Genomic DNA, 27,436 nt, shown 5'->3' on the forward strand with positions numbered 1-27,436 from the left:
GGGTTAGTGGCAACCTTGGTGAATTTTCCCCTCTGGGACTCAAGTGTTTTGTGTGTAAATCCCCCTGTTTGCACACAATGCTGCACCAGAAACTAACCAGTCTCTGAAAACAAACAAGGTTAAGTCTGCTGTGAACCCAGACAGGAAAGAGAGTATCTGAAGGAGCGCCTGATACACAGAAAGGCAGTTTCCAGAGCCTCACCCAGCAACTGGAAGGTCCCCTCTAAGGACCTTATAAATAGAGACCTGTGAAAGGGAGCCAGAATTTCACTCCTCTTCCCCACAGGCACGGCCTAATTTCCACTCTGTACATGCTCAGTGGAAGGCTGACAGCACAAGGGAGCCGGAGATGGATCATACTAACTACAATCATAACCGCCGAAGGAGGGAACAGCCAGCTTAGTTTATTGCAGGAAACCCGAGGAGCGCTGAAGCTTCGTGAAGAGTCATGTCTGCGCTGGAGAATGACAAGAAATGGGGGATTATTGGGGTTCTTTGCACCCCCGGCCTTTTCCCAGAGGAGAGACGCGTCTTCGCCTTTAAGACGCCCCAAGAGGCGCTGGGCGTTTGGAGCAGAACCAGGTTCCAATAGAAGCGAATATGTGTCGCTCCCGGTTGAACTGCGGAGTCCTTGGGGTGCTCTGAGCTCGGCTGTTTTCTTGCAGACGTTTCAGACGCTTTCACTGAAGATCTTACCTAGCCGGGTTTGCAAGAAAACCACCGAGCTCGGAGCACCCCAAGGACGCCACAGAGCCAAGTTCACTTGGGGTCTCCGACCTTCGCCTCTTCCCCGCCTGCGAGGGTTCTGCGGGGTCCAAAAGGGACGCGACCCCCTGCCTGCGCCCCTCCCCCTCCCTCCGCCCGGATCAGCCTCCCGCTCTTTGGAGCCCCGCAGTTTCGCCCCTCCCCCAAGATGCGGAAGGGGATTCTCCCAAAGGAACTTTCGCTTTCCTTTCCAGCCTCTCGGGCAGGTTGTGCCTGGACGTCTGCCTAGCAACCATAGACGACACGGGAATGTTTTTTTTCTATTGGTTAAGCCTAGCCAATCGCTGGCTCGCTCTGAATTGCTGCGTTGTTGATCATCTGGAACGCCTCCTTCTTTGCCCGCGACTGAAAGGGGGGGGAGCGCAGGTGGAGGTTTGCGGACAGGATGGCTCTGCGCTCTGCGCCCCTGTTGCTTCCGGTGTTGGTGGCGGTCGCCCTTCCGGAGAGCTGCTTCGGTGAGTCCCTTCGGGGGCGTCGGGGGTTCCAGCTCCCTTTTCTGCTGGTGGGAATTCATCCAGGGAATCTCTCTCTCTCTCTCTCCTCCCCCCAAAAGATGATTCCCAGAAATAGAACCCTGATTCGGTCCTCTCTCTGGTCCGCTCCCCCTCCAGCTCTTGCTGTGAATGAAGTTCCTTATTTTTTGCTGTATGGGAGATATCCTTCCTTAAAGCACTTGCGTACGTTTGGAACGTTTGCCTCGTACAGATTCCTCAGGCTCAAAGGAGGAAAAACCAACCAAAAACACAGCGTCTTAGATTTGCTGGATATGCAGGAGAATCTAAAGGATATAGATTTTCAGTAGGAAATGCAAGAGTAATTATTTCCAGAAGTTGTAATTTTGAAGAGCCTTCGAATTGGCAACGGCTGCATGCAAATTCAGAAGTCATTTTGCCTTCATACACAGACTTAGCTAGAGAGCAAGCAGCCCATGCACCCCCCTCTCCGCAGATAAAACAAGAAGCGGCAGCGGAGGAGTTGCCGGCTGTAGCTGAAGCTGAGCAGTTAAAGGCACAGGCACAGGAGAAAAGTGAAAAACAGGAACAAAGCGTTTTTGAGATTCCACGTAGGTCAACCGTATAACAAAAGGGGTTCCACCTGACAGGTTTGTTGTTCTTGCTACTGTCAGGATTTTCATTCTCATGGGAAAGGATTCATCCCGTTATCTTTACAACAATAACAAATAATATTTTGGCTACAGAGATCATGTGAAAAACACCTGTTATTGTGTGTTGTGTATTGTGCTATTTACTGCCACCTATTGGCGTGTGTATGCTAGTTACCCAGTGGGGGTGGCATAGAGCTATAATACAAGGAGAGGAAAATGTTCAGCCTCTCTGAGTAGTTGTTAGTTGTTTTAGTGTTAGCCACTATGTAGGTTTTATGGGCTACGTAGGTGTAACAAAGTACCAAGTAGTGTACCTCTTCTCTAAGAGTTTGTAGCTAGAGATTTTGTTAAGCTTGTGTTGCTAATAAGTCTTGGATGCTACATTACATGGGAAGATGTGTTTTTCTTTATATTTTGTATGATATTTGCATTTTATGGAATTTTGCATTTTTATCAATAAACACCAGTTAGTATATATTTTCTGACTGGATTTCTTTGGGAAACAAGAAATGGACATTGCATTGTGTTTGCTTTTATGGCTAATATTTTCCTGGAGTTTTTGCTGCGCTCTACACAAACAGGAGTGTTTGTGATTATCACTCTGCCCGACAGTCAGAACAGGCTCCAAAGCATGGATGGGGCTCTGCTGCTGCTCTTCCCCCTCCCCCTGGAGAGCCACTCGGGGGACAGGTCAGGGGTCCCCTCTAGTTGCCAGCCGAGTCTCCCTGGGCGCCCCCGAGCGCCACCTTCCGTCCCTGCAAGCGGAGGGGGTCGGGAGGCAGCGCTCGCCCACCCGTGGGCGCGTCCGTCCCGCAGAGCTCCCGGCTGCCCCCGCACGGCCCCTCCGCTCGGCCGCCTCGCCTGCCTCTGGCGGCGGCTGGGCTGCTCCTTCGGGCTTCGGGCGCTGGGAGGACCAGCCCGTTGCTCGGATCGGTTCCGCGGACTGGGAAACGCGGAGGCTGTGCGAGGGAGCAATGGGGTTACGGTGGCCATGTGAATGCAGCGGGGTTAGAGTCTGCAGAGAAACCCTCCTTGAATAATCTCCCTAAAGAACCATCCAGCTTGATTTTCGCCTTGGCCTCGATCTCCCCCCTCCCCTCCATCCTAAACTCCAGTATCCTCAGAGCTTTGTTCTGGGATAGGCAGGGATTTGCCTCCCGAGATGCTCCAGCCCTCATCTTGGGAGGATGAGGAGCAGTGTTTTCTTGGCAGCTTGGCCTGTGTCTGTGGTGTTATTTTGTGGGGTGGGCTGGGGAATACTACCTCTTTTAAATGTTTGTTACTCTCAAATTGCTTGTCCTAATATGTCACCATTTTCCAAATCCCTGGGGCTACCCTGTGCAGGGCACCAAGTTGGGGAAGGGTGCTCTAGAGCAGCGTTTCCCAACCTCAGCCACTTTAAGACGTCTGGACTTCAACTCCCAGAATTCCCCAGCCAGCACCTTAGTTGAAGTCCACACGTCTCAAAGTGGCTGGGGTCAAGAAACGCTGCTCTAGAACAGCGGATCTTGCAGTTCGTTGGAGAACAGGATGCCATTGTTACCAGAATATTTTTTCTATGTATTTGATTATCTTTCTTGTCTTTCTGTTCGTAATAATCAATATGACCCCTGGACAAGCATCATAAAGGTATTTAGGAAACACATCCTGTCCCTTCATTTTGCACCCTGATTCTTAGTGGATTCTTTCCTTTTCTCCTTTTGTAGAAAGAAAATGTTCCTTTTGTAATCCTGTTTTTCTCTTTCTTTCTCTGATCTCCCCTGTACCTTTCTGCCTAAAAGACAAGCCCATTGTGTCCACTTGCCCCACAGCCATGATGACCTTGGTGTCCGTGGGGCAGGGGGGACACGTGCCTTGTGACCCAGGTGATGGGAATGAAGGCCTGTTAATCACTTTAATGGGAGGCTAGAAATTCTGAAAAACCCTTAAAAAACAACAGGTTCAGTGGGGTCCAGTTCTCTAGATGGGTTGTCAAATAAGTAACAAGGCATCTTGGCTAGATGGGGCTGAATATCATTGAAGAAACTAACCGCTTCCTTTCCATCTATATGTGACTGTATGAGATAGTTTTAGTTGTATGTTGTTTTGTCCAGTTGGGGTCTGGAAAAATGGGGCTTTTCAGTGAATTACGCCTCCATAGACTATATACCAAGATTAAAAAGGGATATGTTGAAGACTGCATGAATTTGAGGAATATTGACCTGCTCAATGAGTTTTGTTTTTTTTTAAGAGTAAGGGGGCATCTTTCTTCTAAGAGCCATTAGGGTGGCCATTCCGGTGCATCTGAATCTGCTCTTCCGCTGTTCTGTATCTTCTGGAAATAGGATCTGTTCCTTTTGATGGGCTTTGCAGTGTACAACAGTCATCTGTATAAGAAAGTATACAACTCCCAACAAAATTAATATCGTTGGGGTTTGATTTCAGTTCCAGTTGCTGTGAACAGTCCTCACTTTTTCCACAATGCCCCACGAACATACAAAAATCCAAAAACATATTTAAAATTAATGTAGACATTAATAGTTTTATCATCAACCAACTGGAGAGCTTGGATCAAAGCCAAAAACTCACTGGGCAAAGGTTCCTGGGGCATAGGGCTAGTTTTTTTGTTGAGGGACATAATCTATGTTGCTGCTTCTGTGAATCACTGCAGCTGCCACCGCTAAAATAAAATGCAATCCAACTTGGTGGCATCTTCTCTTCTTGTTCAAAAATTGTCAGCCCTGAGTGTGGCTCAAAGGCTGACCCAGTTCATTTCCCAGCTTCTTTAACAAGAAGACAAGTTTCTGCTGCATCCCCCTAAAGCTTGTCCCAAGAAAGTCAACAGGGAAATGGTGGCTTTGTATTTGCTCAAGGTGAACCACCCTTCCCTCAGGTTTGCAAATAGAGTAGAGCTGTTGCTGTTAGGATTTTCCCATTCAAAGACAAAAATAAGTCAGAGGAGTAAGAGGCGGAAATTCCTGAAATTAGTTGCAAGCCAGCAAGAGGGGGAGGGGGAGAGAGGACCACCTCATTAACTGTCCTTAGACTGGCGGTCCTGTCAGCAAACCTCTTTTTTCTTTTTTTTCTTTTTGCTCTTTTTGCTAGCAGGAGAGTGATTCCATCTCTTCAAAAAAACAATTAGAAGCTTGCTGGCATTCTCCACCCCTCTTTTTTTTCATCAAAATGACTTTGAACTCAGCTTTCTACTCTTATTTTGCATAACGAATCTCTCCCAAGCAATGGGCATCCAGGCTCATTCACAAAATAACAATTCACCTCCCCTCTCTCTCCAACCAGGGGCATGGAGGGGTCTCCCTTTCTAAATCATTTGCATTCATTACCATCCATTGACATCAGTTGGGATTTTCCTCTCTCTTTCCTTCAAAACACTTTCTGACATCCCTCTTTGCTCCAGAAAAATCTCAGGATTTTCATCTCATAAGACTAAACAAAAATGCCAGACGGCTGTCCCTGTGGAAGAGGGGAGGCCTGCCTTAAAAGCATCATGTCTCAGGCCATTGGTTTCATTGGTTTCAGAGGTGGGCGGGGGATGGTGGTGGTGAGAAAGCAATGCATTCGCTCATTCCCCTTCCCCTTTTCCCTCAGCCCCCTAACTATTTGTCAGTGATGGATCATCTGTGGGGAGGATTTACAAGATGTTTGTCAGCTAGGCACTGCCTTCTCTAGGTTCCTTGCTCCTTTTTTTCCTAACCTCAGGCAAACCTTTTGCCTTTTAGCTGTTATAGGTACAATCAGTTTACATTTGGCATCATCCATTCTTTCTCCACAAGACATAAACATTTTAGCATACCTACATTCATCCCATTAACTCATTCATCAACAGAACAACAATTGCAATGGCAAAATAGTCTCACTCAAAAGTTGGTACCTCTAGAAACTCTACCCCCAGGGAGGGGTTGAGCTGAACATGGACCAACCACCAAAAAAAAAAAGAAAAGAAAAACCCACCAAGAAAAAGACAAAGAAGATTTAACAAACCCTGCAGGCAGTTGTTTTCAGAGCTCTCAATTTCATTAGCTGCAAAATTTTATTACAGTCCAAACTTCCTTCCAATGGCTATTTTACTTGGTCCTCTAATTGATACTGTGGCCACCCATTTTCACACACACAAGAAATCAGCTTTGATTTGGTCAGGGGATCTCTGCTGCTCAACTCCCTAAAAGATTTTCAAGACACATCCTAAAGGCACTCCATTCCTATGCCATTCCTATCTTTACTCTGGCCAGAACCCATACTTCCATCTGCTACGATTTGCGTCCCTTTTCTGCAGGGCTTTACATGGGGTAATTAAAAGCCGTTACTCACCAAGTGTGCCCTTTTTCAACCTTTACTGATGTTTCTCAAAGATCAGGCAGAGACTTTCCTGGCAATGTTCCCTCTTAATCGACTCTCGCCTTTGGGTCCGGCTCAGCCTGCACAACTGGGTCCCACGAGGAGCACCGTTCCAAACAAACGGGGTGCGCCTTTACTCTTCGATGACCATTGTTGTCCTAAGTGAAGACCGGAACCGGGCAGAAGTCCCATCTGGGGTGCCAAAAACTGTTGGCCGTGGGGTGACCAACTGATTGGGGCACATTCTTTACCCGGTGCAAGAGAGGGCCAAATTACGCCCAGAGTAGAGGGAAGGCCTTCACACTTTATTTCTGTACAGAAGCAAAGGGGCGCCGTCCAAAGGTTTTTATACATTTCACTAAGCAGGGAACATGCACCACAATTCTCACAGGCTAAAACAAATTCATGGGTGAATTACATCATGCACATGCGTACTACAATTATGTGCCCCATAATAAGCCATGGGGGGGGGGCTCATTAGCATCTCATGTTTGTTGGAAAATATGGGGTTTCAACCAAGCCTGTGTCTCCTGAGCACAAAGGGAGGGGCGGCTCCGCTGCGGCCTAGCTTTGCTGCTTTGTGTGGGTGGGGCTCGGAGGCCACCTTTTTTACTATTTCCCTCATTTTCTCACTCTTCTCCTCATGGCTCTCCACGAAGTAGGAATGAATCCTCTCTCCTCCTCATGGGTTTTTGTACTAACATTTCACAACCCCAACAATGTTTACTCCTAGGGGTGTGTTTTTTATAATGAGGCAAAGGGTACTATAGTTCAACTTTTAGCAAGTCACCTATCAAATCAAGCCAGAACAAGCCAGAGGGACACAGGAAGTCACACAAACACAAACAGCTCCCGATACACAAACAGCCCATCGGGCCCACAATTTCAATTCAGCAATTTTTCAAAGGGCATCCAAAAAGGTTGGAATTATCTTAATGGTTAAATAGGTCGGGTTGGTGGTGGTAGAAGAAAAGGACCTTTGGGTGGTGACCATGAAATGAACCGCTTGCTTGGACACAGACAGTCCCCAGCCGATGAGCCGGTTCTGACTTGAGGCAGATTCATCTTTGTTGGGACGGCCAACCTGCGTTGCAGCCACGCAATTCTCTGCTCTCAGGCAGATTCCAGACCTTCTCAATACTCAACCCCGCAAGGGAAAGAAACCATTCTGGGTCATGTACAGAGTCAGATTCCAACCCCCCCCCCCCCCCACACACACACCCAATTTCTCTCCTTCTGTTAGAGAGAAACTCTGGTCCTTTTGGATTCTGAAAACTCCACAGAGCAGGAAGTGGATCTGGGCCTCCATCTCCCCAGCAGCTCTGATAAGCCACTGCAATTGTGGGGAGGAGCAGGAAGGACACCGAGGACTTTGCCTTGGGACTGTGAAGGAATGGAAAACAATCCAGGAGGGAATGTGCATTACGACTTTCGTATTTATTTCTCCGTGCTGTGTAGGTCCTGCCTTTCTCCCTGCAGACCCAGATTTCCCTTCCGAAGAGCTTTCCATAGGGATCGCGTTTCCGATTGCGGTAGAGAAGCGCCACCCGGTGGCCGTGCGGATTTTGCAGTTTAACCGCTTTCCCGGGAGCTCCGTATTTTCATTTGATTCTTTCAACCGATTTACAAGCTGTTGTCTTCCTGTTAATTGGGCAGTCCTGAAGTCTCTCTTTTCCATGTTTGGATTTTGGCATTTAAAGCTTGTATGGCACCTTTTATTTCCCAAGTCTCAATAAAGCCAAATAAAGAGACTTGAGACGAGGCTTCTTTAAGATAACAGATGTACAGTATATTGATCAAGACAAAGCTGGGTGACCCCAATCAACACATTAACAAAAGATGTTGATGAAATCACACCTCACAAAACAAACATCAGAGGCTTTATAGACATGTAAATCTGTAATCAGATAGTACATCCCCTCACACCCATACAAGGGATTTTTGGGACGGTCTGAGCAAGTGAAAGGTGGTTCTTAGGAAGGTAAACTTAAATGTAACTTTTTCTTCTGGTTACCAAGGGAATGGCATACAAGATTTTTCTTATCTTTTTCTAGAATGTAGGGCCCCACAACTGTTGCAAACTTGGTACAACAAACAGCTTGTACTCGGCTAATTGCTTATTCGAAGACAATCCGGCATTCAGCAAAGAGATAAGGGGGGAAGAAACCAGTGCTCTTTACAAAGCAAAAGCAAGTTAACCCTTTAGAAATAAAATAGAGTGCACTGTTACAGGTATGGTTATACATTATGTGAAGCATATATATACTGCATATATATAAAATATAAAATTGTGTATATATAGAATATAAAATTGTGTATCAAAATAATGCCCTTCAAGCTAAAAAGAGATCTGATGTGTTCTTTTTTTTGTAGTTGTTAGGAAAAGTTGGCATTGTTTATATCTTGTGAATTTGGTCTGTTTCCCAAGGAAGGGTGGTGGCAGGAGGAACTACTCAACTGGGCAGAGGGTGGGGAGACCCCATGGGCTTCTGGGACTGAGGGGGAATTCTGGGAATTGGTCCACACGGAAGTCCAAGTGGCTGAGTTTGAGAAACACTGATCTAGGTGTTGACATTGATAATTGTTGACCATTCGGAGAGTAGGATAGGCCGGATCCCCGTCCTCCCAAGCTGGCTGAGGAGCATTTCTACCTTTCTTTGTGCTGATGATGCTGCGATCCTCTCTGGGATCCCCACTGGCCTTAGGAGGCATCGTGAACCCAGGCTCAATATTGTCAAGACCCTCAGCTGGAGATGAATTACTCAAACCACAAAATGATGGTGTTTGCCAGAAGGCCTAAAACTTATTCCTGGCACATGAATAAAGTTTGCATTGTACAGTTTTCCTGCTTTAAATACCTGGAGGGGGGAGTGTTTCATGCCTCGGGTAGATGAAGGGCACACCCAGCTACGTGGCCTTGACTGCACAAAGAGGTTCAGCAGCCATCTTGTGATTCCAGGGAATGGGGGTCGGGGGGCGGATGATGCCTTCCAACGGCTCTGAAATTATTCCCAGCTAAATCTTTGGTCCGGCTCACTTATGGGGCGCAGCTTGGACCGTTTTCCAGCTTTGGCTCTTTGGAGCGTGTCCAGCCCTGATTCCTCCAGGCGATGTTTCAGGCGCCTTGTTGGGTTCCTCAAGGTCCCTGTGCCTGGAGTTGGGGCTGAAGAAGGTCGAGGCCAGATTCTGGCTCCTAATTTTTGCCTGTTAGCTGAAACCTCTTTTCCTGTGGGGAGAGGCCTTGGCCCCTGGATTCTGTCAGATTGTTCTACCCCAGATCCCTTGTTTTTCTGAGGTACTTGATGAGGGCTATGATCAGGCAACATTGCTTCTCAGGCAGTGCCTTATGGACATGGAGCACCAAACCCATCTAGGCCAAGCCTCTAAAAGGCCAGTGGATCAGTGCATAAGCGCCTCCAGAGATCTGCCTCTCGCCTTACCCCGTTGGTTTATTCGGGGCACAGGAGAGCTCTCAGCCTGGCCAAGTGGGGGGCTCTTCCTTCGGGGGGGCTGAAGGGGAGGGACAGAGAAGAGCCCTCCCCAGAAGGACTGCACCCCTGTGGGAGGGGGAGGGGGAAATAACTCACTTGTGAATATTACAGCCACGTGCAAAGCCCCTTTATCTCACCATGGCTAGCAGACGTCCCAAGAGTTTTTATGCATCTCTCCTGGTGTCTGATGGGAGCTCTGCTGTCACGCAGAACGTTGCACAGTTTTTCTCCTCAGGTGGTTTCGTGTATTTCAGAAAGGATAATTTTATAGTAGTTTTAGGTTTGTCCATACTTTATTTATTTCTGGTGAGGTGTGGGTTGCCTATTATGTATCTTCATAGACTTGATTCTCCTGTAATATTGTTTATTGTACTTATGGTTTTGAAGAACTATTATGATGATGGTTTTGTATGTTGCCCTTCATCATAATAGTTCTTCTTTTTAACAGTATTATTATTCTATGCTTATCTTTGGCCATAACAAAGTTCCCTTTCAATTGGATTAGGAAAATCCAACTCAAGAATTCATAACATGATGGATTTAAGTGAAAGGGATGCAGATTCTGGATGAACTGCTCCCCTGAGCAGTTTGACCAGGGAGCCCATCGTCCAGAGAGTTCGGGGGCTCCCCTTCCCTGGAGAGGCTGAAGCGGAGGCTGGAGCCATCTTGGGGGGAAGAAAGAGGCTTTCATTGGGATCCCTGCACTGGGCAGGGGTGGAGCAGATGACCTCTGTGGCTCTTTTCAACTCACAGATGCTGGGATTGTATTTGTGGATTTCCAAAGTGCTGTTGGAGAAAAATGCAGGATCAGCCCAAAAGGAGGAGAACTTCCTGAAGAAGTTCCCTGGAAAGTGAACGAAGTGTTTTAGATCTCCACTAAATCTGGTGGATTGCAAGCACCTGGGAAGAACAGTTTCAGTGTCCTAATTGTGTTGCTGCACTTAAGAAATCTTGGGATAATCAGCAGTGAGATTTTTCTGTGGAATAACAGTGAGCCCCTTTTGGTCCTGGGTTCAAAGCCAATTCCTGCTCAGATGCCTCAACTCTGGGACCGGAGGGGGAATCTCCCAGCCGGGGCCAAGCAGGAAGATCCATGGGGGCTGCGTGGCTTCATTCCTGCCCCCTTCGCTCCCCCCTTTGACTGCCCACATCTCCCTGGGAAGCACTTTGGCTTTGCCCCCAAGGGTCTCATGGCCTCTGGCCTCATCCGGGTCCGTCCTTTGCCCCTTTCCCTCTCCCATTTTATAAAATCTCCCCTAAAATCTGCACCTATTAACAATCCATTTTGGCCCTCAGTGAAGCAAGAATATTTCTTTCCTGTGAATGGAAAGTTGGGGTGACCAGGTGCTGTTTCCTGCTGCTTTTGAGCTTCTGGGGGTGGAACCCCCCCTTCTCTCTGTGGGGCAACTGCAGCTTCCGTGGGGCAGAGTCTCCACAATCCAAAAGAGGGTTTGAGGGAGGCCTTGCTGGAAGGAGGGAGGGAACAATTTGGGGTGGCAGATATGGTTTGGGGGTCCTGTTCTCCCTTTGCCCCTGCTTTCCCTTCCCTTCCCACCCCCCAACTTCTCTCCCTTCCAACCCTTCAGGCCCTACAGAAGCTGCTTCTTTGCCTCTCAGTCGCTCCCTCTTTCCACCCTCGGCCTCCTTCTCCTCTTCCATGTTCTTCCCCTTCCTTTCCCCCTTCTTCGTCTGTCCCCCAGCCCACCCCCCAGGTCTCTTCTTCCTCATTCTTCCTCCCCAGACCCTGAAATTGGGGCCTGCTGAAGCCCCCTAACTTTGGCCCTCTGGGTCCCTTCCAGGCTCCTCCTCACACTCCATGAAGTGTTTCCTCACCTCCATGTCGGACCCCAGTCAGGGGCTGCCCCACTTTGTCGCGCTGGGGTACTTGGACGATCAAGTCCTCCTTTACTATGACAGCAACAGCAGGAAGATGCAGCCTCGAGTCTCCTGGATGGAGGAGGTGGGGAAGGATGACCCCCAGTATTGGGACAGAAACACCCAGAGAGTACGTGGCCATGAGGAGGTGTTCAGAGCATATCTGGAGCCTGCAAGGACTCACCACAATGAGAGCGAAGGTGAGTGATGGGTTGGGTGGCTCCTCCCGCCCCATATTCCCCCCCAGGAGCAGGAGGGGGGAGAAAGGGGTCCCTCCCAGGGGAAAGACCATTGCCACACTTTTTAGAAAGGTTATTTTAAAAGTATTTTTATTGTTTTAAAAAAATTAATATAATTTTATCCTTGCCTCATGACTGAATTTCTCTGCACAGAATACAGTTACTAAAAACATTTTTAAAGTAAAAAAAAATGTTACATAGCACAAGAACAGACCAAAATCTCCTCCTCCCCGACTCTCCCCCAGGAAAGATGGAGAGCCTGGCCTTGATGGACATCCTGCTGTGGGGGAGGAAGGGAATAACAGGTCTCCCTCCCAGAAGGCAGGTGGATCCTAAGAAGATCCTGATGGAAGCTGGTCCTTGTCCTTCTGTCTGTTTCCACCCCAGAGAAATGAGGGATCAGGTGCAGATCCAGCTGGGGAGACCAGATCCCCCCCAGGCTCCTTCCCTCCAAGGAGAAGCATTTCTGGCACCCCCCTTTTGGAGGGGTGAGTGGGGCCCAAGGGCCAGGAGCCTCTTCTCTTCCTCCAGTTGGAAGAAGAGGCCAGGGATGCCAAGTGGGGTTGGGGCTCTTGGAGGGGGCACAGGACCACTTCCAGCATCCTTCCCATCTTGGGGGGAGGAAAAACAAAGAGACCCCCTATTTAGGGCGCTTCCCGAGGTGGTCGGACTGCCATGTCTTCCCAGACGTGGTGCACCAGGGCTGAACTTCTGCGCTGCCCTCTCAGTGGGGCTCCCCTTAAGGGGGGAAGCCCTTCCTCAGCAGCCCCCCTTCTGCCATCTTTGGGGGCACAAGATTCGCTTTACAGGAACCTTATTTGGAGGAAGACTGTAAGCAAATGTGTGTGTAACTGTAGACTGCTTTTTGCTGAGATAAATCTTCTCCATGAGCAGAAGCCATTTTCTCTTCTTTCATCACAAGGACATGCCACCCCACTTCTGCCCTTCTCTTCCTCCCTTCCAGGCAGACACAAGAGCTTTGCTAGTTCTGCAGCTGCTCCCAGGAGAGTCTCCCCAAATCCCTTCCAGTTCCCCACCCAACCTCTGAGACCCAGAGAGCAGCCAGAGCTCCCCGTAGTGGAGGAAGGAGGAAGGAGAGAAGCCAGGGCGGTGGGAAGCCCAGAGGACTCGTGGCGCAGTCCTGAGTCTGTCAAAGTGGAGGACAGAAGAACCCAAGCGGTGCCCTGCTGGATCAGACCCCTGGCTCCTCTAGTCCAGCAATCTGTTCCCCCAGTGGCCCACCACTCGCACCAGGAAGCCCACTGGCCTCCCAGCAGATGGCCTTCAGAGCCAGATCCACTGCCATGAAGGGTAAGAACCATGGATCCCCAAGACTTGCATGAATTGGTCCAACCTTCTTTTGGAGCGGCCCAGCTGGTATCCAATGCCAGTCCTCATGGTAGCGAATGCCAAAGTTGAATTCTGCATGGTGTAAAACAATATCTCCTTTTGTCTGTCCTGGTTCTTCCAGGATTCAGTTTAATTGGGTGACCTCTGGTTCAGGTCTCTGGGGAAGGGGAAACAGCTTCTCCTTGTCCACTTGATCCACACCTTGCATGGTTTTGTACACCTCAGTGAGGTCCCCTCTTGTTTGCCTCTTTTCGAGGCTAAAGAGCCCCAAATGCCACAACCTTTCCTCACAGGGAAGCTGCTTCAGCCCTTTCATCCTCTGAGTCGCTCTCCTCCGACCCTTCTCCAGCTCCCTTGGATCCTCTCTGGGCTGTGGCGACCAGAACTGCAGACGATATTCCAGATGTGGTCTCACTCTTGATTTCTATAAGGGCATTATGATATTAGCCTCTCTGTTTCGAATGCCTTTTTTATTATCCCTGGCATGCTGCTGGCCTTTTTTTATCACGGATGCACATTGTGTCAACACCTTCATTGAATTGTTTACCATTAGTCCAAGTTCTCTTTCCTCGTTTGTCCCAGCCACCTCTGATCCCATTAGCTTCTATCAGGAGTTAGGATTGTTGGCCCCAGCGTGCATCAGATGGGCTGACCTCTACCATTTTGATGCCCACTCCCCTAATGGACAGAGAACCTTTGGAGCTCTTCGTGGTCCCTTAGAGTTTTTACCACTCTGAACCCTTTAGTGCCATCAGCATATTCTGCTAGTTATGCCTGATTCAGGATCATTTAGAAATCTGTTAAAAAGAAGTGATCCTTGGACAAAACCCTGGGAAACCCACAAGAGGACCTGCCCTTTTATTCTATGGCTGAGAAGTCTTTGCTAAGGGACTTTATCAAAGACGTTTTGAAACTCGGAGTAGTTGATGTCTAGTGGCTCAGCCTCATCCACGTGTTTATTACCACCCTGAAAAATTGTAGCAGATTAGTTAGACAGAACCTTCCTTTAGTGGAGCCACATTGGGTATCCTTGAGCAAGGCCTGTATCTCCAGATGTTTAGTAATTCTATCTTTAATAGCACTTTCTACAATCTTCCCTGGAACAGATGTTAAGCACGCAGCTCTGTAAAGTCCTGGATTTCCCCATGAGCCCTCTTAAAAACTGGAATTACGCTGGCCACCTTCCAGTGCTGAGCATAGAGACAGGTCACCTATTTTAATGAGAAAGTCCACAATCTCAGCTTTGAGCTCCTTCCTACCCTCAGGTGGATCTCGTGGGGGCCTGGTGATTTGCTGAGGCTCAGTTTGTCCATAAGGCCCAGCGCTGCTTCTCTTGTCACCACTCTGGGGCTCACTTCATCTGATTCCCTTCCTGGGAGCAAGAGCAAAGGCTCAGGGGTTCCCCCAATTTGTCTCCTGTGAAGATGCAGTCAAAGAAAACCCAGCCAAAGGAGAGGTGCAGAAATTCGAGGGGGACCTGCAGTAGAAACCTGGGGAGAAAAGTAGTGCGAGCCCCTAGGGGCTTCAGGCCAGTCCCACCTTTTGATCCCAACCTACCTCACAGGGTTGGTGTGTTGGGGAGGAGGGCGTGCTGTATGTGTTTCCCTGAGCACCTGAAGGAAGGACGACCTTTGAAAAGGAATAAATAATGGACAGATTCAGAAATAGGATGAGACCTATAGCAATCAAACATAGAAAGAGAGAGCTTGGCTGTAGAGACCTAGAAATAAGGAATAATTCTATAAGAGAGTTATAAGGCTATAAAATAGGCATATTTCAACATTTCAACCATAAAACCAAAACCTTTATTGATTTAAGAAATTTTCTCTTGCATTGAACGTTTCCGTGACTTGTCTCTCGTGGAGTCTGGGCTCCATCCAGCCACTTTTGGTCCGAAGCTCCTTCTCAGCTGGTCTCCCGGCCAAGGAAGCAGAGTCACTCCAGCTGCTCTTTCTGGAAGGATATGGGGGCAACTATGCAGACATAGAGGACTTCTGAGAGAGCAACAGGGGCCATTTTCAGGGGGCCAAGCCTTCTTGGGCCCTGGACCCTTTTCTTTCTGATCCAGGAGGTTCCCCCATTGGGGGGCAATGGATGGAGGAGCAGAGGCTGGGGGACCTCTTGCCTTCCCCCATTTCTTTGGGGAGCAGAAGAACTGGGGAAGGGCTCCTCAGTTGGCTTCTCTCTGAGGAAAAGGAGGTTGTGGGAACTGGACTCTATACTTTTTAGAGGGGGAAGCAGAGCCCCCCTCATCATGAATGAAAAAATCTCATTGGGGGTCTGATCAGGGGACCCAAAGGCAGATGTGGGGGAGGAGGAAAAAGCTTCTGAGGAGCCTTTGTTAGGGGGCTTGACATGGGGATTAGGGGGCCCCCTCTGCCCCTCACCCCCCTTCCAGCCTTTTGTCTCTGCGTTGAGCCTCCAGACGGAGGACTTTGGGCTCTCCGGATCCAAGGCCAAGATGGCTCTGCTTGTTCTGCCTTTTGCCCAGAAGGAGACTTTGGGGGAGGGAGAAGATGGAGGGAAGCCGGGGAGGGTTTGAGGTGGGGGGCAGCTGGGTCTGGAGACCCTCAAGGTCCAATTTGGGGGCAGGATGAGGAGCTTCATGGGGAAAAATGTATTTCTTTCATTTTCCAACCATTATCTATCCCTTTTCTCACTGCCTCCCTCCTCCGTCAAAGTCCCTGCAGGGAGGGAGTCTCTGTCTCTCCAGAGGATTCCCCAAACCATCTTCCTGTCCCTCTTTCAGACCTTCACACCTGGCAGTGGATGTGCGGCTGTGAGCTCCAGGGAGATGGGAGCAAAGTAGGTTTTTTGCGCTGTGGATATGACGGGAAGGACTTCCTCACTTTCGACAAGGAGACCCTCACCTGGGTGGCTCCCAACCCCCAGGCCCAGATCACCCAGAGGAAATGGGACTCTATTCCAGGATTCAATCAGAGAAGGAAGGCCTACCTGGAGGAGGAATGCTTTGAGTGGCTGGAGAAGTATCTGTCCTATGGGAAGGAGACGCTGCTGAGGACAGGTGATTTCCTCCCAGCAACTGTCCTTCCGCCCACATCCCACAGGGGGCTCCCTCCCTCCCTTGCACCTCCCACTCCCACCGCTAGGGGGCACCTCTTCTATCATTAAGAGGACATTATCAGTGCCCCCACTTGGGCAAAACAGGCCAAGGTTGAAGGGTCTTTTCTTCTCCAGGGGAAAAAAATCCAAGGATTTTGTAGATCTTTTGCTTAAACCTCAAACAGGTTCTTTAACTCTTAGTAACCCCCTCAAAACAACCCCCTCCCCACCTTCAGGGACACCCTCAGGGCTTCCTGCTTACATTATAATATATCCCCCCTTTTTTCCTGTGAGTTTGTTCTTATTTTCCCATCAAGATCACCCCTCCTCCTCTGGCTCCGCCCCTTCCCTCTCTGGGCTCCTTGATCACTCCAGGATCAGCTGGGTGAGATCAGGCTCCATGGGGGAATACCCCCCAATTTCCAGCAGCCCCTCCCTGTCCTGGAAGGGCTGTCTCTCTCTTCCATTGGCATCACCTCTCTGCCTCCCTTTGAGAGGCAGAATCACTTTTCCAAATTAACCTGGGTGGAATTCCAAAAGCCCTCAGCCCCTTGCTTTGATTCCGGCTCTCCTCCTCTTGAAGTTTGGGTTGTGTCCCTTAGAAAGAGGCCTGGAGCAGCCTAAGAGTTCGGGGAGCGGAAGAGGAAAAAGTAGGGAGAAGGTTTTGTGTTGTTTTTTTGAAAGGGAACTTAAAAGAGCACCTCCAGTACCCTCCCCTGAAGGGAGCAGCCCAAGATCAGTCAGAGTTCAAAGCTGGCCATGTGGACTTTCCTTGGACTCTCAATTTGCTGGCAGAGATTTTTCAGACTGAGTCGCTGGGAAGGACTTAAAATCAGGAGTCCTTGTGGTTCAGCCTTTTCCAGATGCTGCAGGTGTGGAGTGTTAATTCCTTGTGTTAAAACTAAGTAGTGGGAGACTTTCCTGCCCGTCAAGTTTCTCATCCCCCTTCTGGGCTCTGGAGGGGCTCAGAGTTAATTCCGGTGTTGCGGTTTCTGCAGAGGCCCCAGTGGTGACGGTGAGCAGCAGGACGGAGGCCGACGATGGGATGGAAACTCATGCCTGCCGCGTGCATGGCTTCTACCCCAGGGAGATCGATGTCTCCTGGAGGAGGGACGGGGAGGTCTGGCCGCAGGACACCTTCCGTGGGTCTGTGACCCCCAATGCAGATGGGACCTACCACTACTGGCTCAGCATCCGGATCGATCCCAAAGAGAGGGACCGCTATCGGTGCCATGTGGAGCATGACGGCCTGCAGGAGCCTGTGGAAGTGGCCATGAAGGGTGAGAGGCTGCAGGGAGGGAAGGCTGAGCTCTTTTTCAGGGTGGAGGATTGTGGGAGGAAATTTGATCCCAGCTGTGTCCAGATGTGAACATCCTTGAGCATTAATCCAGTGGTTTTTCCCATGTTTGAGGTTTGTGGACCTGCAGGGAACAGTCCGTAGAATTGGCTTCTGGTTCTTGAAAGGAAGCAGCGTAGTCCCACCCCAGTGGTTGTCCCATCCTGAGGAAATGCACCAGATCCTCCCTTAGCCTCCCTCCCGCCCTGTTTGCTGCCTCCAGTAGAGCAGGAGGAGTTATGCTGAGCCCCAGAAACAGGTTTCCTTTTGTCTGGAATTCCTCCAGTGCAAAAATCAGGAGGAGTCTGGTAGCCCCTTTTCTGAATACCAAATTGTATTAAAATTTGTGAACTGCAGCTCCCTTCAGGAAATGCATAGAGTGGCTGGACTGATGCATCCGTAGTCAGAAAAGGAGCTGCCAGTCTGATTTTTGCCATCGTAGACGAACACGGCTTTCCTCCTGTAAAGAACAAAACACCTCTGTGCATTGCTGCTCTAGGAAAGAGGTGCAGACATTATTTTATGATCAGTGATTGATTGGGATTCCTGAGGCTCAGCCTAAAACCAAAGGAAAAAGCCTTGTGTCAAACAACTCTCTGTATGCTGATAACTTCCACTGACATTTTTTACCCTGGACTTCCAAAACTGCAGAATACCAGTCTTTTATTGATGATAGCATCACAATTATACAAAAAAAAGGTAAAATATTATTCTTTTGCTGATATCCGAGGGACAATAAAATGCTACTTTGATTTCTTTACCAAGCATCAAATCGCAAGCTCCATGGCTGCTATTCAGTGAGGGTCACGAGTTTTGTCCAAGAGGAATTTAAAGATGTCCTCCTCAAACCTGCCCCCCTGAAACATCCTCCAAATCTGTTTCAGCCTTTTGAGGGACCCTCTGGAAGTTGGACGTCACCATATTCCATTTTTTCATCCTGAAATTGTGGAAGCACAAAATACCATTTTTTGCCATTCCTGGACTGGCAAGAACTCCCCACCCCCTTCCAGAAATAGGCAGGGGGGTGACACAAACACCCCCCATATACTCCCACCCCAAATGCTACAGTGAAACATCCGGATCACCAGAATTTGGTATTTTTTCTTTCTTGTTCACTGCACTGAAATAGAAAACAGATCAAGTGATCTCTAAAAGATGACAGGGTGATCTGGATGTTTCATGGGATTAAATTTTTATGGTCAGTCAGGCATTTCGTCTAGTAAAAGGCCCATCTGGAGGCAGTCAAAGGTCTCTTCAGCTAATTAAAGGAGGTCGGATGGCCTGACAATTAAGGGGATCCACAGCTGGCTTGAAAGTCTTCCTCAAGGAGTGCCCGTTGATGGTTCCTCATCAGGTGGAAGGTATCAGGTGGGGTGCTAGAAGAATCAGCCCTGCATCCTCTATTCTTCAAAATTCCCTTTAATGACTTGGAAGAATAGGTAGAATGTTATCACATTTGCAGAGAATCTGGAACTAATATCTTCAAAGAAAAAGTAAAATTCAGAATGGGCTGAGCGCCATAGAATGAAATGGAAGAGAGACTTGAAACAAAACAGTGCCAGGAAGGATTGGAAATCTCCAATGAGATACTAAAGGCACAATCCCATCGGTCTGAGTATTTTAATGGATGGTGCACTAAGCAGGTGGTTAGACTAGTTGACCTCTGAGGTTCCTTCCAATGTATGATTCTAAGTGCAATGTTCTTCACTTGGGAAACAAAAATCAAAGGTGCAAGTATTGGGTGAGAGGTACTTGACTTGCTAAAAAGATGTTGTAATAGGGATTGATTGGAGATTGAATATCAGCCAGAAGCATGAAGTACCTTCAAAGAAGGCATGTTCTGTACAATTTTAGACTGCATCAAATCAACTATCATGTCCAAATTCTGTGGGTATTTTTCTTGCTGTGTTCTGCTATGATCAGAGCCTGTTCTGGGAAAGACCCATTAATGCAGATTCAGAGCAATTGGAAAAGGTTCACAGTGGAGCAACAAGGCTGATCAAGGACTAGAAACTGAATCCTCTGTAGATGAAGAGAAGGAGCTCAGCATGTTTAATCTTGAGAACAGGGTGGTGGTGCTGGGGTGTGTGACAGCGTTTTTCGAACAAGTGGAAGGCTGTCACAGAGATGGAGGACAAGATCTTTTGTCCCTCATTCCTGAATGCAGAGCATGGATTTAAATTAGGCCTTCCCTGGGTCCTCCCCCTAACCCCAGTGTGTGTGTGAGGCAAGAGGATTCCCACCTCCTGGGTTGCCTTCCTGGCAGTTAAAAGCTTCAAACGCAGAAGCTGAAACAATTTCTATCATGCCACTCCCTGGACAGATGACAGAGTGTAGAAGTGAGGATTCATTCCTTTCTTTTCCTTTGGAGGAGAGACCAATCTTACAAGAGAGGAACAAAATGAAACTCTATACTTAAAAAAAGAGATAGGTGATATGAACTCTTTTACTTTAAATTATTAAATGCAAATATTCAAGCTTAAGAAAAAAGATAACATATGGAGCTGCCCAATTCCACCCAGAGTCATGACATATTGGGGCAGCCTATAAAAAGAACGAAAATGTTTTTATGGTTTCACTAATTTAGTTTATATTTGTGTGTTGAAGTTTTTATTTCTGTAAACTGCTGAGAGACACAAGGTTGGAAACTGCTGCTTTTGAACTGAACAGCTAAAGATGAATAGCTGCCTTCAGCTGGGCTGGTGTCAGATTAAGGCAGCGTCATGAGGAGACATCCTCCAACAATGGCCAGCAGGGCATCTTCATGCTACAGTTAGAGGGACATGGGGATGAGCCCTTAGTATTTTTACTTTGGGGTATTTTCAGTCTTTTGGCTGTGTTAGGTCTCTCCCCTACCTGGAATGGTTGTTTGGGATTCTCCTTCAATTATCTGCTCTTTCTCCCAATTCAGTTCCAGAATCCAACCTGGGGCACATCATCGGCTGCCTTGTGGCTATTGTGGCTACTGTTGTCCTGATTATTGTTGTGATTGCTGTGATCTTGGTGTATCACAGTAAGTATCCTGTAGCTACCTTTGCTGGGTGGTTGTGAAGGAAGGTGGGAAGATTCCTCCCAAGTCTCTCCCTTTGGGAGCTCCTTCTGGGCTTGCTTCTTCCCGGTTTCCCAGCCCTCTTTGGGACCATCTGAAATCTCGGCCTCTTGCTGGGACTCCAGTCTTGGCTCAGCGGAGTCTGAGATTCAGACAGTCCTGTCTTCTTCTTGGCTGGGAGGAGGCATCGTGGTTCTGCCCCTTCCAAAGGCTTTGGTCAAAGACCAGCAGAGGAGGATTTCAATGACAATCTTCCTCCTCTCGCAGCTGCTGCTGCTTTCCCCATTTCCCTCCATCCATCTCAGAGGCAGAAGGTCTCTCTTGGAGCAAAACTGGTGGGGTCTTTGCAGTCTGAAGACCTTCCTGTGTCTCTTAAATAGTAGCTGCCAGGAGAGGGTGTGACAAAGCAACTGTGAAAACATCTCCTGGGGCTCTTCCTCCTACAGGGGGAGAGATTGGATGATCTCTGATTTTTTTAGCTTTGACTGATTTTTGTCCTTGCAGAGAAACGTCAAGAAGGCTACAAGGCAGCATCAAGTGAGTGATTTGTCCTCTTTACATTTTAGCTCCAATTCAAAGCGGGGATCAGAGGTAGAATCAGTTGAAGGGTTTGTCTGTGTGTGTTTGTGTGTGTCCAAACACAAAAGCAGCTCATGAACCTGAAATGTTTGTGCTATCTTCCTCTTCTTTCCAAGAATTAAGTCGGGGGAGGTGCGTCCCCTTTTCTTTACAGCAAGGCTGTCCCTGGGAGTGGAGACCACAAGGAGAAACATCTGGTATAAGGAACCCTCAAGAAGGTGGGTGGAAGATCCATCTGATGGAGAAGCTGTTCTGTTTTCCAAGCCTGTGGAAAGGAAAGGCTTGGCCATAATCTGGTCAGGAAGCTCCATAAAAGTAGTGAACAAAGAAGGGATTTAGGAGAAAAGGAACTTGGTAGATGCCAGCTGGATCTCCTCTTGGTCTGCCACCACAAGGCCCTTAAAGTATGAACTGACTGGAGAAAGAAACTTTGGAGCCATCCGTATCCTTACTTCAGCTGCACCCTGTGGCTGTAGAGTTGCTGAAATATTGCTCTGTGTGGATATATGTATATATGTATATATGTATATATGTATGTATGTTAAGAATTCTTTCCTATGTCTCTTAGTTAAAGCAGTTTGGTTGAAACTCTGTGGGTGTATTTGTGCATCTGTGTGTGAAGGGGAGAGGCTGCTGGAGTCAGAAAGAGTGGAGTTTCTCCACCTCTTCCCATCCTGCCAAGGGACTGACCTCCCCACCTTCTTTTCTTTCTTTTCCAGCAAGTGACAAAAGATCTGATAGTAGCCTTGATTATTCTGCATTTGTGTCCTGCATTTTGATTCCACAGTAGGAGCACCTCCTGGATGAGGAAGAGCAATTCTGCCTCTTAGCAAGAGTGCTGGAGGTTGGGGGGGTGAAAAGAGGGAGAGCCCCCACCCCCGTTTTTAAAGGGCCCCCTAATGCACACTCCATGTGTTCCCTCTGCATCTGGCTCTGGTGAAACCAGTATTTATTGGGACAGAACTGGAACAAAGGATACATACTTCTATTGAGATTTAAATTGATATTGTTGCCTTTTCTATGGACGCTTTTTTACACAGTGTAATATCTTCAAGGTGGATGAGAGAATTATGTTTTTTCTCCTGTTTACTTAGATGGCAAGTTGTTCTTGAACAATTAAAATTACTTTGCATCAGTATATGAACAGAAAGTATCAGACTGGAAAAGTGGTTTCTCATTAAAGGGGGGCTTAAGTGAAATTACTTATTTTTTCTCTTGTCCAAGGAGTTACCAGTCTCTTTTTTCTTTCAGTTTTAATAATGTTTCTCTTTTTTCCCTTGTTCCTGCTTTTACTCTGTACGGAATTAAGCGCTTCACTTTTCTCCCACCTCCTCTCTTTTCCTAGATTTCTAACAGTTACAAAATTCACTTTTCTCCCACTTCTTTGTTCCTGCAGAAGAGAAAGGGAAATTCTCTCCCTGTTGGACTTCCAGCCTCATTCATTCAGGCAGGGAAGGCAGCTCCAGAGCCTGCATGGTGGAGCCTGGCCCCCTTTGGAGGAAAGAGCCCCTCGGCTCTGGGGTGGGAAATAGAGAAACCACCCAAAATGTCATGAGCCCCGGTTGTTAGCGAATGTTCTGGTTGCACAGCCTGGTCCCCTCTGAGAGGTTCATGGAGCGGAAGAGAGAGATTCCTCTTCCTCAGAGGATCTGGACTAGGGAGAGACTCACTCTTTGTCTTTCTTCCCAATGTAGGGAGCGTCAAGGTCATTTAGCAGCCCCCTTGCAGGTGAGTGTACCCAGTGGGGGCTGTATTGAGGGGAAGGAGGAAGGATGGTGAGGGCTTTCATGTCAAAGGACTGATGGATGGTGAAGATCCTTTGGGAAAACCCTCTTCTGTCTCAGCTCATCTCAAATGCTGAAGGGTGAGGAGTTTGGGGGAGAGGTGGTGGGGCTGTGGGGAGGGGTCTGCCTCTCCCCCTCCTCCCTGGGTTCCTTCTGGTGGAAGGAACTGGGCTGCTTCCACTTTCCCTCCTGCCTTCAGAGGAAATGGCAGGTGACCGTAGCTAGGAACAGAAGGGGCCTGAGCACTCCCTGTTGCTGAGGGAGGAAGGCACCCTCCCCCTCCTCCTCCTCCTCGTCTCCGGGAAGGGCCCTTCCCAAATCAGGAGGTGGTGTTAGTCTTGCATGGACAAAGCTCAAAGACCTGCAGAGCTCAGAGTGTCCCCAGTGCAAGGGGGAGGGGGCAGCAGGGGGGCTTCCTGAATCTCCTACAGTCATGGATGGAGAGGAGGCTTCTCTCTCCTCCTTGCGTCCATCTGGGAATCAAACCCTCCAGATGCTGACAGAAGACCTGAACTCTCTGGAGGCCATGAAACCATTTCCACTTGGCTCTGGGAGAAAAATAATTTGGGTGGGAACTGGGTTTGCATATTTGAGGGGAGGACATCAGTACTTTTTATAATTTGTGAAGGAAGTTCCCCACGCCACTCCAGCAGCCATTCACAGCCCTGCCCATCCCCTCTTATAACTCGGAAATCCCACCCAACTGATTCCTCTCCATCTCCCTCCCTCGAGGACCTTCTGGTCCTTCGCTTGATGATCCTCCAGCCTGTACTCTGGGCCTTCTCATCTGGGCTTTCTCTGCAACAAACCCTCCTTTTTTTTCCACCCTCTTTGTAGATGCAACTTTGGGGCTACAGACTCCCCATGTCGGGAGAGAGAAAAGAAGAGTGATCAACCTTCTGCTGAATTATGCTGTTGTCTTAAGAGGACCTCTTCAGGCCCTTCCAGCTGGCTGTAACTAGGATGTATTTCTGGTCCTTCGAGTGCCCTTGTTCAGATTTTTGTTTGGGAAAATCAGGGTTTTTTCATCTGAAGGAGGAATTCTAGGACCTCCCCTGAAAAGGAAACGTGGTTGATTCATCTGGAGAATGAAAGAAGGTTTTATTTTTATATGTGAAGTAAATGTCTTGCAAGAAAATCCACCTTGGAAGGGGCATTCTGTTCATTGATCGGAAGGGAAAATGCCTCTTTCAGCTGCTGTTTCTGAAGTGTGCTTTGAGATTTCTTCCATAAAAAATAATTAATTTAAAAAAAATTAATCTGTAGCCCAATTAGTTGGATTATATATTTGATTATGCAAAAGTTTAACAAATAACCAATATGCCAGCTGAGGGCAGCCTTCAGACACAGAAAATGGTACACCTTTTCTAGACTTCAGGTAATGGATTTAGAAAAATGGAAGATGAGATCAGCTGTCCAGCCAGGCTGCTCCCTTCCTAAGTGCTGCAGTTTCCTTGAGATTTTGGGGGATGATTTTGATTCATCAAATTAATTGTTCAGCTTTGCCCAGTCAAGAAAGCAAATACGTCTCTTTGAAATTGCGGTTTCCTATAGAAAAAAATTAATAGGGATTCAAGTATTTCTTACCCTCTTTTAATAACTGTGGTGGCTAAGTCATTTGGAGTTTTGCTTTATACAGTGGTACCTCAGTTCACAAACTTAATTCGTTCCGCGATTCTGGTCGCGAACCAAATTGGTCGCGACCCGAATCAAATTTTCCCATAAAGTTCAATGTAAATACAGTTAATCCATTCTGAACCATATGTTTTTTTTTTTAAACCACAAAAATATGACACAAAGTACAGTACAGCACAGTATGAAGAGAGAGAACACTAACCTTGCTTGAGGTGACTTCTGGCATGGAGGACAGGAAGGCAGGTGGGGAGGCGGTTATTGTTTGGAGGGAGAGTCCCCCTCCAAAAGGGCATCGGGGAGATCTCCTTCAGGGGTGTCCTCTCTTCTTTGTCTCTTAGCTGCAGGCTGAGTTCTGGGGAAAAATCTGTCTAATGTCATTTTTATTTTCCTGCGCTGCATAACCCTCCGGAAATGAGAGACCACGTTATCATTCATCAGATTCAACACTCTGTTCGTTACAGTTATGTTGGGGTGGTGCTTCTCAAAGAAATCCTGGCACTCATTCCATTTTTCCATAATGGATTTTATCACATCACTGCTAACCTCCTCCCTATCTTCCTCTTCCTCAGTGGAATGTTCCTCGCCAAGCGCTTTCTGCTGCTCACTCTGGAGCTCAGCAAGTTCTTCCGTGGTCAGCTCCTCCTTATGGTCCTCAACAAGCTCCTTTATGTCTGCACCATCGACATCCAGACCCATGCTCTTGCACATGGACACAATCTCCTCCACTACCTCTGCATCAGACCCTTCAAAGTCACGTTCAGTGACACATTCTGGCCAGAGTTTCCTCCAGGCTGAGTTTAAGGTCCGGTACATGACATCTTCCCAGGCTTTGTCAATGAGGCTGATGCAGTGGAGGACATTGAAATGTTTCTTCCAGAACTCTTTCAGAGTCAAGGATGTCTCTTCAGTGACATTAAAACACCTGGTGAAGAGCGCCTTTGTGTACAGCTTCTTGAAGTTGCAAATCACTTTCTGGTCCATGGGCTGCAGAAGAGGTGTGGTGTTGGGTTGGAGGAACCTGACCTTTATAGATATTTTTTTAACGGTGGGTGCGAACACATCGTGCAGCCATTCCATGAACAATTGCCTTGTGACCCAAGCTTTTGCATTGGCCCTCCACATGACAGGCAGTCTGGTCTTGTTCACATTGTGTTCCTTGAATGCACAAGGGTACACCAGTACACCAGTAGTGGCTTAATCTTCAGCTCGCCGCTTGCATTCGCACACAGCAAAAGGGTCAATCTGTCCTTCATGGGCTTATGCCCCGGCAGTGCCTTTTTCTTCTGAATGATATAGGTTCTGTTCGGCATCTTCTTCCAGAAGAGCCCTGTTTCATCACAGCTGAACACTTGTTGAGCGACATATCCTTCCGGCTTCATGAATTCCACAAATTCTTCCCTGTAGGCTTCTGCAGCAGCCTTGTCAGAACTGGAAGCCTCACCATGTCTTGCCACACTGTGGATGCCACTTCTCTTGCGGAATTTCTCAAACCAGCCTCTGCTGGCTTTAAATTCTTCACTTGCTGCGCTTGTAGAGGGTTTTTTTTGCAGTAAATCACTGTGCAATTTCCTGGCTTTTTCACAGATCATAGCTTCACTAACGCTATCACCTGCCAGCTGTTTCTCATTCAGCCACACTAACAAAAGTTTTTCCACCTCTTCCAGCACTTGTGTCCTCTGCTTGGTTAACATCATTACTCCTTTTGCCACGTCAGCTCCTTTGATGGCATCTTTATTCTTCAAAATAGTCGAGATTGTCGACTTCGCCATCTTGTACTCTGAGCCCAGATCAGTCACACGAATACCACGCTCATGCTTTTCTACAATTTCCTTCTTCAGTTCAATGGTTATTTTCTTCAAAACCTTATTCTTACCATGCTTGCTCTGCACTTTCTTTGGAGCCATGCTAACAAGCACACCAAAAAGCTTCACAACCAGTGCCTGTCTGCGACCGCGATCTCACCTACAGGAAGCCATGACCATGTGTCACGGCAGGGAAAATGGCCGCAGGTCATGTTCGTCACCCGATGCGGAGTTTGTGAACGGAAGCAAAATTTTGCGAACGGTGCTGGTCGCAAACCGAATTGTTCGTGTACAGAAGCGTTCGTGAACTGAGGTACCACTGTATAATACTTCTTTACACACATATTGTAAGATTGTCAAAATTGCTTGCTGAAAATAAATGATTTTGTTTTCTTCTCACCTCAGTTGCTGCCTGTTTTGGAAGGTTGGAAATAGGGGGGATTTGACCCACCTTGTTGATCAGAGACCCCGATTTCACTTTGAGTGGTAGGAAGGGGGGAGCCAAGGTGAACTTGGAAGGAGCAAGAACTGGGGTGGCTCCTGTCTGCTTCTTTGGGGAGGAGGCAGACCTTTTGCTCCTGTGTCCAGATGTTTCTCTAGCATCACCAACTGATCTTCTGCAAAATGGCTATTTGGTTTGGGCTTGGTGGTTGCGGCAACAGAGGCTGCGTTTCCCTCAGATCCACCTGTTCCTTGGGCTGTTGACCAAGTGACTGGTCCTTGAGCCTCATCAACTGGCACGTTGGGGAAGAGGAGTGCAATGACCGGCCCAGCCATCCCGGTCTCCTTGGGAAAGGGCAGATTCTCCTGCTCTCCTGTTTCTGAGAGATCCCACTCCATGCTCTTCAAATGCCCAATATGAGGCTGTGGCCCAAACATGGGGAGACCCTTGAATTATGGGAAAGACGTCCCTCACACCATGGTGGATGCTTTTTGGGCAAGGAGGAATGACAAGGGTGGGGTCTTTCATCCTCATTCCCTTGGGCTTCCCAGATGCCCTCAAGAACTGGCCATCTTTGACAGCCTAAAAA

The 27,436-nt window shown here is 48.0% G+C and overlaps 1 protein-coding gene across 4 annotated transcripts; it reads left to right on the top strand.

Annotated features, from left to right (window-relative positions):
- The first annotated feature begins 1,064 nt into the window (after positions 1–1,064).
- LOC103060761 (major histocompatibility complex class I-related protein 1-like) lies at positions 1,065–26,804 on the top strand. 4 transcript variants are annotated; one of them, XM_088129679.1, is made up of 8 exons: positions 1,065–1,220; positions 11,493–11,768; positions 15,907–16,182; positions 17,219–17,500; positions 20,468–20,569; positions 21,110–21,142; positions 21,904–22,912; positions 23,806–26,804. In XM_088129679.1, the coding sequence occupies exons 1-7, from the start codon at positions 1,151–1,153 to the stop codon at positions 21,972–21,974; spliced, it is 1,110 nt and encodes a 369-aa protein (XP_087985805.1). In that variant the 5' UTR covers positions 1,065–1,150; the 3' UTR covers positions 21,975–22,912; positions 23,806–26,804. The 4 variants fall into 4 exon arrangements, with proteins under 4 accessions (XP_087985805.1, XP_087985806.1, XP_087985808.1 ...); XM_088129680.1 differs by having other exon boundaries at positions 22,879–22,912; XM_088129682.1 differs by having other exon boundaries at positions 16,087–16,182.
- The last annotated feature ends 632 nt before the right edge of the window (positions 26,805–27,436 follow it).

Source organism: Python bivittatus, unplaced genomic scaffold, assembly GCF_059951505.1.
Source record: "Python bivittatus isolate LINGU-HERP-01145 unplaced genomic scaffold, Pbiv_v1 ctg000810_np1212, whole genome shotgun sequence".
NCBI classification, from domain to species: domain Eukaryota; kingdom Metazoa; phylum Chordata; class Lepidosauria; order Squamata; family Pythonidae; genus Python; species Python bivittatus.